Here is a 12,036-nt window from a genome sequence, read left to right on the forward strand (position 1 = left end):
TATTTTAGGTTTTAAGTGTTATTTGGTATGATTTGTTAGGTTATTTTTTTGGGTCTGGAAACGCTCAAATTTTTTTTTTCCATATAAATTAATGGTAATTGTTTCTTTGGCGTAAAGCATTTCGGCACGAAAAAGTATTTTATGTAATTCAAATACAATTCGCCCAAATAAAAGGCCACAAATTGGAAGTACAATCTGAGCTGTTTTTTCTCCAAACGATTTAGTAGGTAGATCTTGCCTTTCACTAGGTCGAGGTAGGGGATCTTGGGCTTAAAAAGGTTGGTGACCACTACTTTAAACCATCGCACACCCAACACAGCCATGGGCATTTCCCAAATATCACAAACCATTCAATAATAACCAGGGTTGAACCCTGCCCAAAATCTTCTTACTGCAGAACCAAAACGGTCTGTTCAATCACCAGACTTGCCGAGGTCAAAACACCATTAAATGAATTTGAGGTAAACTGCAGGGGAAGGGGAGAAAAAAAATAAATTCAGCTGGAACCCCTACCACCTTCCCTTAGCATACACATCGAACAAATAGACCCATGGTCTGCAGCACTCCCATTGATTCAGATGTTGCTCTGAAGAGCAAAGCTCTAGTTCCAAAGTTTCGGTGACATGCGGGGAAATGTTCAAGCTTGATGGGCAGCCTCCTCCCACATGGGCTAATGGATCTCAAAACTGTTTAACCGTATCCAACAAATGCTCACCATCAGATAGCATGGAGATGACTGCAGTTATTGAAGAATGTGCACATCTCAGCCTGTTACGTTGCTAGAAATGCTTTGCACACTGAGCAAAGAGAACAAAGATACAGAAACGATCACTGACTCAAGACCCATTCAGCTTTTCATCATTGTCAACTGGTACGAATATTGTTGCTGAGGGCTTGAGTATAGTTCTAAAAATAAAAGAGAAGTATAACATAGCAAAGACGAGTGGGAGGCCGGAGGATTGGGAAACGTTTAAAGAGCAACAGAAGGTAAATAAAAAGGCAATATGTGGAGGAAAAAAATGAGGTATGAAGGTAAACTAGCCAAGAATATAAAGGAGGATAGTAAAAAGCTTCTTAGGTATGTGAAAAGGAAAAAAAAATAGTTAAGACCAAAATTGGGCCCTTGAAGACAGAAGCGGGTGAATTTATTATGGGGAACAAGGGAATGGCAGATGAGTTGAACAGGTACTTTGGATCTGTCTTCACTAGGGAAGACACAAACAATCTCCCAGATGTAATAGTGGCCAAAAGAACTAGGGTAATGGATGAATTGAAGGAAATTTATATTAGGCAAGAAATGATGTTGGACAGGCTGTTGGGTCTGAAAGCTGATAAGTCCCCAGGACCTGATGGTCTGCATCCCAGGGTACTTAAGGAGGTGGCTTTAGAAATCGTGGAAGCATTGGTAATCATTTTCCAATGTTCTATAGATTCAGGATCAGTTCCTGTGGATTGGAGGGTGGCTAATGTTGTCCCGCTCTTCAAGAAGGGAGGAAGAGAGAAAACAGGAAACTATAGACCGGTTAGTCTGATTTCGGTGGTGGAAAAGATGCTGGAGTCAACTATAAAAGATGAAATTACAACACATCTGGATAGTAGTAACAGGTTGGTCCGAGTCAGCATGGATTTACAAAGGGGAAATCGTGCTTGACTAATCTTCTGGAATTTTTTGAGGATGTAACTATGAAAATGGACAAGGGAGAGCCAGTGGATGTAGTGTACCTGGACTTTCAGAAAGCCTTTGATGAAGTCCCACACAGGAGATTAGTGGGCAAAATTAGGGCACATGGTATTGGGGGCAGAGTACTGACATGAATTGAAAATTGGCTGGCTGACAGAAAACAAAGTAGCGATTAACGGGTCCCTTTCGGAATGGCAGGCGGTGACCAGTGGGGTACCGCAGGGTTCAGTGCTGGGACCGCAGCTGTTTACAATATATATTAATGATTTAGATGAGGGAATTAAAAGTAACATTAGCAAATTTGCCGATGACACAAAGCTGGGTGGCAGTGTGAAATGTGAGGAGGATGTTATGAGAATGCAGGGTGACTTGGACAGGCTGGGTGATAGGGCAGATGCAGCTTAATGTGGATAAATGTGAGGTTAAACACTTTAGTGGTAAGAAAAGGAAGGCAGATTATTATCTAAATGGAGTCAAGTTAGGAAAAGGGGAAACACAACGAGATCTTGGTGTTGTTGTACATCAGTCACTGAGAGCAAGCACGCAAGTACAGCAGGTACTGACAAAAGCTAATAGCATGCTGGCCTTCATAACAAGGGGAATTGAGTATAAGAGCAAAGAGGTCCTTCTGCAGCTCTACAGGGCCCTGGTGAGACCACACCTGGAGTACTGTGTGCAGTTTTGGTCTCCAATTTGAGGAAGGACATTCTTGCTATTGAGGGAGTGCAGCGTAGTTTCACAAGGTTAATTCCCTGGATGGCGGGACTGTCATATGTTGAAAGATTGGAGCGGCTGGGTTTGCATACTCTGGAATTTAGAAGGCTGAGAGGGGATCTTATTGAAACATATAAGATTATTAAGGGATTGGACACGCTGCAGGCAGGAAGCATGTTCCCGCTGATGGGTGAGTCCAGAACCAGAGGCCACAGTTTAAGAATTAGAACAGAGTTGAGGAAAAATTTTTCCACCCAGAGAGTGGTGGATGTATGGAATGCTCTGCCCCAGAAGGCTGTGGAGGCCAAGTCTCTGGATGCTTTCAAGAAAGAGATGGATAGAGCTCTTAAAGATGGTGGAATCAAAGGGTATGGGGATAAGGCAGGAACTGGGTACTGATCGTGGATGATCAGCCATGATCACAGTGAATGGCGGTGCTGGCTCGAAGGGCCGAATGGCCTACTCCTGCACCTATTGTCAAAATGTCTCAAATGCTGTGAATAAGGCATAACGATACCCAATTTTTGTTCTATTACACAATAAAAGTGAAGAGATTTGCATCCTTATACCTTGGTCATCAAGTAACAGAGTCTCTGGCTTGATGTCCCTGTGTGTAATTCCATTGCTGTGAAGATATTCCTGAAAGTAGGCAAAGACAAATATAAATCAGGTATTCTGAATTTACATCTTTTTCTAATTCTCCAAGCCCACAAAATATCAATCGTAGAAATGGAACAGATTTCTGGCAGAATTAGTGACACTAATAAGTCAGATACAATTGCTGGACAATCGGTTCAGAGAATATTTTGTGACTTAATCTGGGTGCACACTAGACTTCCAGTGCCGATATGAAAGTTGGGTATGAAGGCTGGCCTGGAAGAATGATGAAACTTCTGAAGATGCTTTGGGAGGTCACCCATCCATGAACAGCATTTTACTGTCAAAGGGAACTATGGTGAGCTCCAAAATTGATCTCATTTGAAAATTGAGACAAAGCACTGTTAACCTCCTTACTGCTGGTTATAGTGCTAGTTCAATTCTGGCAGACAAAGCTCTTCGAGAGCAAACATGGGCAGGTCAATCCATCTATGATCATGCTCAGTAATGTACGTCGAAATAGAGAAAACTGCTGCTGCACGTCATAAACACTCACTTAAAACAAAGGGATAAATGATGTGGAGCACTTACCACTCCTGCTATCAGCTGCTGGAAAAACCCATCAGCATCTGCCTCGGGCATCCCCACGTCAGGCTCTGTGGGAAGGCAGATCACATTAATCAAAGGCTGAACTTGGGATCAGTTCGCAAATCATTAATATTGTCTGAAATTATGTCATTTTACATCATGCTTAAATTTAATCTCAAATCCCAGGCCTCATTTCACTCAGGTGCCCAAGTAGATGGATTCTCCAACGTGCCGATTGTACCCTATGATCAAATACAAAACAGTTGTGTACATTGCAAAACTTCTGAATGATCCATTGAGTTAAATGCATCAGAAACAGAGCATGAGCCAAATGGCTATTCATCCCTGCTTCCCCATGCAATAAGATCATTATTGATCTGGTTTTGGCCTCTACACCACTTTCCAACTCTCTCTCTGCACCTGTAGATTTCCATGTAGTTCATATGCCTACAATATATTGTATATTCTATGGCTCTACCATAACTCTTAACGTGGAGAATTCCAAAGGATCACAACCTGCAGAAGAAATTCGTCTTCATCTCCTGATCAATGGGAAACCAATTACTCAAACTATATCCCATTTTCTCGATATCCTCACTTGGAGAAACATCGTCTCAGCATCTTGTCTGACAACACCCTCAGAATCTTGCTTCAGTAAGATCACTTCTCATTGTTCCCTACACGCTCACCCCTCGCCCCCATATGTGAATCCCCTGATTCAAGTATGTCCTTTATTAAAGACGAGATCTAAACTGTACACAGAACGCCAGGTGTTGTCTCAGGAGCTCCCAATAAAGTTGCTACAAAATATCCTTACCCTTGTATTCCATAACCCTTACAATAAAGGCCAACATTCCATTGGCCTTTCTGCATATTTGTTTAACCTACACACCCTTTTTGTGTGCTAGAGATTGAGTTTGCACTGCAACATTCTCTAAACACCTCTCTATTTAACAATCAGGTTTGTCTTTCTTCTTTCCAGAGCAGGCAGGCAACTTCATATTTTGTTCTATATTATATTTCAAAGGCCACTCTCCTGCTCATCCACTTAACCTGTGCTCATCACGTTGCAGGCTCTTGTGTACTCTGCATCACCTGATAAGCCACTTATCTTTATATTTTCAACAAATTTGAGAACATACATCCGGTCTCCTCAGATTACAACCAATGCATCCACTATCTCTGATGCCACTCATTTGTAAAGTTACAAATTTGTCCTGTACTTTTTCACTGATAAAAATAAAAAAAATCTCTCTCCCTACAGACCTTTGCAATCTGTTATTATTTTCATTATTTAGAATCTGTACCTTCTCATTCCCAATTTTACAATCAGCCTCAAAAACCAACATTACTTTTGGCTTTTTGCTTGTATTTCTGTAAAAACCCCATCAATATTTTTAATAATTTACTCATGTGTCCCACATTCTTTACAATTTTTGTGGCATACCTTGTAGTTTTAAACTTTCCCAGTCCTCTTGACTACCATCAATTAATTAATCCTCATTACAACGTATATTATTTCAAAGATATAGCATCCTAACTTCCTTGGGAATTCTCCACAGATGGTGCACCCTTCTCGTGGGGCGTTTCTTCCTCCAGACTTTTGCTGTAAGTTAAGAAATACCTCCTTAAATGAGTGCTTGCACTAACATCAGACGCTAGAGAGGGCGGGCGGAACAGTTCGACAGGACTATCAGCTGAGAGGAGGAGTATTCATACAAACCAGGTCCGCCTCTCTCATTTGGTTGGTGAAATATCAGCTATTTTACACGATCAGCTATATTCCAAAAGAGCTTTCGCGACGAGGGAGAAAAAGACAACTTCTGTCCAAGATTGAGAGAAATTACACCAAACCTACTTCAAACGTTGGAGAGAAGTAGGATAAATCGGTGTCCTGTAGACAGTCGGTCTAACTTAATAGAGGGAAGACTAGCAGGATCCGAAAGGGTCCGGACAGTTGTGGGTATCGCTTCTCCGCTTTTTGGCTGCATCGTCGCACAGTGACAAAGGCAGTGTACAGCTTACCGCTTGCGTTTTTCTCCGACCTCGGAAACTGCAGAACCATGGCCGGCAAAAACCCCAAGGTTTTTATGGACATCTCTATTCAGGATAAACCCCAGGGTCGCCTAGTGATGGAGCTAAGACCAGATATTGTCCCAAAGACTGCAGAAAACTTCCGTGCATTATGCACAGGCGAGAAGGGTTTCGGTTACAAAGGCTCAACGTTCCACAGAATCATTCCTGGCTTCATGTGCCAGGGTGGCGACTTCACAAAACATGACGGCACTGGAGGCAAGTCCATCTATGGGGAGAAGTTTAAAGATGAGAATTTTCAGCTGAAGCACACGGGGCCAGGCATCCTGTCCATGGCCAATGCTGGACCAAATACAAATGGTTCACAGTTCTTCATATGCATCACAAGGAGCAGCTGGTTGGATGGGAAACATGTTGTGTTTGGATCTGTGGTAGAAGGATTGGATGTGGTAAAGAAGATGGAGAGATGTGGCACCATGAATGGAACACCAAAAGCCACGGTTAAAATCACTGAGTGTGGGCAGTTGACCTAAAGTATTTGAATTTGGAATTGTACTGTTTAAATAAAGTGTGATTGTTTGGAACTCCAAAAAAAAAACACAAAAAAAAACGTCCGGTGCTGCTGGCAGATCAGCTCGGTGAAAGACGCTCTTTGGTCGGCCCGAAACTTGATGATCTACCAGATGTCCAGTGTAGACAGGAAAACCTGGATCAGGGGTCGATGGACCGGACCGTGAACCGGAATACCGTCTTTATGGACCGGACGATGACAACATATTTTGGTCTTGTTCTATACAGGAACAGTACTGGATGTCAGTTTTTTCGACAATTTCTAAAGCACTTAAAATTAATTTACAATTTAGCAAATTAACTGTACTTTTTGGAATAATTCCTCAAAATATCCGTGATATCTCTATGTCTGACCATCATGTTATTGCATTTGTTACATTGATAGCTAGGAGGGTCATTTTGTTGAAGTGGAAGGATACATCAGCTCCCACTTTGTCGCAATGGTTCTCTCAAGTGATGCTCTGTCTTAGTTTGGAGAAAATTAGAAGTCGAACCTTTGAACCTTTATTTGATTTTGAGAAAAGATGGGGTTCATTTGCTCGTTATTATCATTTGAGTTAATTGATAGATTTCCTCCATGATCTAATTGTAAATTTTTGGTATATATTTTTTTTCTTGCTGGCGGTTTGATGTTTATTTTTAGAGGCTTTTTGTATGACGTATGGCTCCGGGTTGAACACCTAATGGGGTTTTATCCCAGATTTTCTGCTTAGTAGTTTTTTTTTTAATTATCAGCAACATTTTTCAATCTTTAAAATAATGTTTTTTTCCTCTAGACATTGTGTTGCTTAATTTGATGTACTCGTGTTATTTTTGAATAATATAATAATAATAAAAAGATTTGAAAAGAAAAAAAGAAAGAAACTGCTGAGATACAGTCGGCTAAGAGCCAAGTGCTGATAAATGGGACCCGTGTAGAATTGATGAAGTTCCTGTCTCTTTCTCCATTAATGTTTCCTCCTTACAGCAAAACTAACCCTCTCACTGTGTCAGAATCAGTGATTAAATCCGGCCCCAAACACTGTGCTTTCAGCCCTGCACATTGTAACTTGAACCATCTCACTGAGGGTCTCATGGAGACACAACCCCTGCCCTCTGCACATGTGATCACATCTCCCCTGCTTCTGACATGTCAAATAACCTCAGAATGGTTTTCTGATTCAGTCTGAAGGTTATGGTACATTCAGCTCATCATCAGACCTGACAAACCATGTCTTCCCACAGCTGGTTCCACCTGTTGGTGTGTCCTCTTTCCTCCACCTCCAGAGAAGCTGCATCTCCACACAAACTCCTCACTTGAGACGACTGTCTGTACCCGTGACACAGAAAATCACAACACTGTCATTCTCCTGATACCATCCGGGAAGCGGTACCGCAACATAAAAGCCATGACCAACAGGCTCCGGGACAGCTTCTTCCACCAGGCCGTCAGACTGATTAACTCACGCTGATCTGAGTGTCCTCTATATTACATTGTCTGTTTTATTTATTATAAATTACTATGATTACACGTTGCACATTTAGATGGAGACGTAACGTAAAGATTTTTACTCCTCATGGATGTAAGAAATAAAGTCAATGCAATTCAATTCCTGATTCCGTATCTGAGCTGCTCGCCTCCGGATATCCTCCGTCAACGAGCTCCTTCCTCAGTCACCATCTGTGAGATTATAAAAAACAATTAAAAACGATCTATCAGACAGCTCCTGTACCCCTCCACCCCTGTTAAAACTCTCTGCTCAGCCCCTTCCCTATTCCCTTTCCCTTTCAGACTCCCGATGTGCCAGCAGATCCGAATTCACCGTGTGGACATTTCTACCCCACAGGAGGCTGTACAAACCCGTGTCCTTCTCTGATGCACAGCTCAGTGACCCCAATCCCTGTCTGCACTCGCAGCCCATGACGGTGACAGCTGTCCTAGACTCTGTAACTCACAATCTTGTAACACAGAATCTTGTTCACAGCAAGTTTAGACAGTCATTAATATGAAGAGAGAAGTGTTGTTTCCTGAAAGGACAGGCGAGCGAAGCTGTCTGATCCAATTCACCAGATGGTCCGGTGTTTACAAGTTAATGTGTCCCGGGACCCACTCATAACCCCGACCCACACAGACAGACAGACAGACAGACAGACTGTCCCTTCGCCCCAAACCCCCTGCAGAACCACAAGGAATTGATCCACGGCCCGGGCTCGGTCGCAAAGTGAAAACCGGAGCTGAGGAGAGCCCGGAGACAAACACCCCGCTGCCCACTCCACCAACAAGACGGCACAGCCGGACACATCTCACAACACCGGATCCGCTCCCGATGAAACCCGAATTTAATTTTGTTGTTCCAGATCGGACCCAACAAAAGGTGTTTTAAAACTGAAGCTCTCCCCTCACGTTACGTCACACAGCAGCCCCTCCTGCACGCGCCTGACGTCACCCATGGTCTCCCCGTATCTGCATCTCCTGTCACGAGCACGGTGCCTTACGTCACACACGCGCTGCTGTGCTCGAGCTTTTTCGGTTTAACGGCTGAGCTACTGAGCGCGAGGCACGCCCACCACCCGAACAGTCAACAGAGGAATTGAATTGATTGCAGAGCTGCGCTATTCCCATTGGTGCGAAGCGATGTCAATCACTGTTACACCCAATAGTGGAGGCGGACCAGCCGAGAGGGCGTTACCCCGACTTCTGCTGCAGGAGCGAACTGCCCGTTAAAGCGGAAGAAAGCCGAAAGTAAATGTCCGCTTTCTGATTTATTTCCATTTCCCTCCGAGGGAAGTTGAGGCGTTTGTGAAGCGTCTCCTGCGGCCGGAGTCTGATGTATCGCTGAGAGGTAGGAGGAGACCGCTCGGCCCGTCGGTTTGATGCCGGTTCCCCGGGGAGGGAGAGGATGAAGACGGTGAGAGAGGGGGCGGACAGGATGTTTGTCCCGGTGGGGACAGGAGGGGCTCATCTGTGGAAATGTCTGAGCCCACGGTGGTGGCGATTCACCACATTGGGGGGCAAACACCGGCAGACTGTTGCCCTGCAAGCGGGGCCAATGGTCCGGGCAAAGTGACAATTATTTGTGTTTTGTTGAGATTGTACCGGGAATATGGTGTAAAATCCCGCTCCCCACACTAACACGGGTTATACAGACCAAAGAACAAACTGCCGGAGGAACTCAGTGGGTCGGGCAGCATCTGTGGAGGGAAATGGACCGTCAACATTTCGGGCCGAGACCCTCCCTCTGGACTGAGAGTGGACGGGAAATAGTCCGAGAAAAGAGGTGAGGGGTGGGGATGGGGCAAGAGCTGGGGAGTGAGAGGTGGGTCCAGGTGAGGGGGAGGTGGGAATCTACTGTTTGAGAATCTTCAGAAAACTCCCATCAGGGTCTTTTCACCATTGCTGTTCCTTAGTTCTACCCACAATGACTCAACATCATCCAACCGTATGTCACCTCTTTCTAATGATTTGATTTTATTTTTTCCCAACAGAGCCACAGCACCCTCTTTCCCTGCCTGCGTGTCCTTTCGATAAACATACCAGTATCTGGGACACGAGATATTGTAGATGCTGGATGTCTGGAGCAATACACACAAAGTGCTGGAGGAGCTCAGCAAGTCAGGCAGCATCTATGGATGAGAAACAACGTTTTGGCCAAGACCCTTCATCAGGACTCTTGACACCCAGCTATCTGGAATACCAAAAAACAATGACAATAGAAAAATACTGCAAAAAGGAAAACTTTTAACAACATTTGCTTCACGGCTTAAGAACATTTACCAAGCAGACATCCATGGTATAACAAATAGAACAGAGAAAATAGAAATCTACAGCACATTACAGGCTCTTTGTCCCACTATACTCTGCCTGCCACGTAACCTACTCTAGAAGCTGCCTAGAATTTTCCTACCGCAATGTCCTTTATTTTTCTAAGCTCCATGTATATATCTAAGAGTCTCTTAAAAGATCGCATTGTATGCACCTCTACCCTCTCATCCTGCAGTGCATTCCATGCACCTACCATGCTCTTTGTGAAAAAATTACCTCTGACACACATTAGAAATGTGTGCAATAAAGGAACAGCAGTTATTATGGGTGACTTCAATCTACATGTAGATTGGGTGAACCAAATTGGTAAAGGTGCTGAGGAAGAGGATTTCTTGGAATGTATGCGGGATGGTTTTTTGAACCAACATGTCGAGGAACCGACTAGAGAGCAGGCTATTCTGGACTGGGTTTTGAGCAATGAGGAAGGGTTAATTAGCAATCTTGTCGTGAGAGGTCCCTTGGGTAAGAGTGACCATAATATGGTGGAATTCTTCATTAAGATGGAGACTGACATAGTTAGTTCAGAAACAAAGGTTCTGAACTTAAAGAGGGGTAACTTTGAAGGTATGAGACGTGAATTAGCTAAGATAGACTGGCAAATGACACAAAGGATTGACGGTGGATATGCAATGGCAAGCATTTAAAGGTTGCATGGATGAACTGCAACAAATGTTCATCCCAGTTTGGCAAAAGAATAAATCAAGGAAGGTAGTGCACCCGTGGCTGACAAGGGAAATTAGGGATAGTATCAATTCCAAAGAAGAAACATACAAATTAGCCAGAGAAAGTGGCTCACTTGAGGACTGGGAGAAATTCAGAGTTCAGCAGAGGAGGACAAAGGGCTTAATTAGGAAGAGGAAAAAAGATTATGAGAGAAAACTGGCAGGCAACATAAAAACGGACTGTAAAAGCTTTTATAGATATGTAAAAAGGAAAAGACTGGTAAAAACAAATGTAGGTCCCCTGCAGACAGAAACAGGTGAATTGATTATGGGGAGCAAGGACATGGCAGACCAATTGAATAATTACTTTGGTTCTGTCTTCACTAAGGAGGACATAAATAATCTTCCAGAAATAGTAGGGGACAGAGGGTCCAGTGAGATGGAGGAACTGAGCGAAATACATGTTAGTAGGGAAGTGGTGTTAGGTAAATTGAAGGGATTGAAGGCAGATAAATCCCCAGGGCCAGATGGTCTGCATCCCAGGGTGCTTAAGGAAGTAGCCCAAGAAATAGTGGATGCATTAGTGATAATTTTTCAAAACTCGTTAGATTCTGGACTACTTCCTGAGGATTGGAGGGTGGCTAATGTAACTCCACTTTTTAAAAAAGGAGGGAGAGAGAAACCGGAGAATTATAGACCAGTTAGCCTAACGTCGGTGGTGGGGAAACTGCTGGAGTCAGTTATCAAGGATGTGATAACAGCACATTTGGAAAGCGGTGAAATGATCGGACAAAGTCAGCATGGATTTGTGAAAGGAAACTCATGTCTGACGAATCTCATAGAATTTTTTGAGGATGTAACTAGTAGAGTGGATAGGGGAGAACCAGTGGATGTGGTATATTTGGATTTTCAGAGGGCTTTTGACAAGGTCCCACACAGGAGATTAGTGTGCAAACTTAAAGCACATGGTATTGGGGGTAAGGTATAGGTGTGGGTGGAGAGTTGGTTAGCAGACAGGAAGCAAAGAGTGGCAATAAACGGGACCTTTTCAGAATGGCAGGCAGTGACTAGTGGGGTACCGCAAGGCTCAGTGCTGGGACCCCAGTTGTTTACAATATATATTAATGACTTGGATGAGGGAATTAAATGCAGCATCTCCAAGTTTGCGGATGACACGAAGCTGGGTGGCAGTGTTAGCTGTGAGGAGGATGCTAAGAGGATGCAGGGTGACTTGGATAGGTTGGGTGAGTGGGCAAATTCATGGCAGATGCAATTTAATGTGGATAAATGTGAAGTTATCCACTTTGGTGGCAAAAATAGGAAAACAGATTATTATCTGAATGGTGGCCGATTAGGAAAAGGGGAGGTGCAACGAGACCTGGGTGTCA

The 12,036-nt window shown here is 43.7% G+C and overlaps 1 protein-coding gene across 1 annotated transcript; it reads left to right on the plus strand.

Moving 5' to 3' along the window:
* Window positions 1-5,293: 5,293 nt before the first annotated feature.
* LOC140207651 (peptidyl-prolyl cis-trans isomerase-like) lies at window positions 5,294-7,014 on the plus strand. Its single transcript, XM_072276204.1, has one exon. The coding sequence runs from the start codon at window positions 5,644-5,646 to the stop codon at window positions 6,145-6,147; it is 504 nt and encodes a 167-aa protein (XP_072132305.1). The 5' UTR covers window positions 5,294-5,643; the 3' UTR covers window positions 6,148-7,014.
* Window positions 7,015-12,036: the final 5,022 nt, after the last annotated feature.

The sequence above is a fragment of the Mobula birostris genome, chromosome 13, assembly GCF_030028105.1.
Source record: "Mobula birostris isolate sMobBir1 chromosome 13, sMobBir1.hap1, whole genome shotgun sequence".
NCBI classification, from domain to species: domain Eukaryota; kingdom Metazoa; phylum Chordata; class Chondrichthyes; order Myliobatiformes; family Myliobatidae; genus Mobula; species Mobula birostris.

Excerpts from the sequence above, each read along its gene's own strand:
- LOC140207651 (XM_072276204.1), top strand. The coding sequence starts at position 5,644 with ATGGCCGGCAAAAACCCCAAGGTTTTTATGGACATCTCTATTCAGGAT.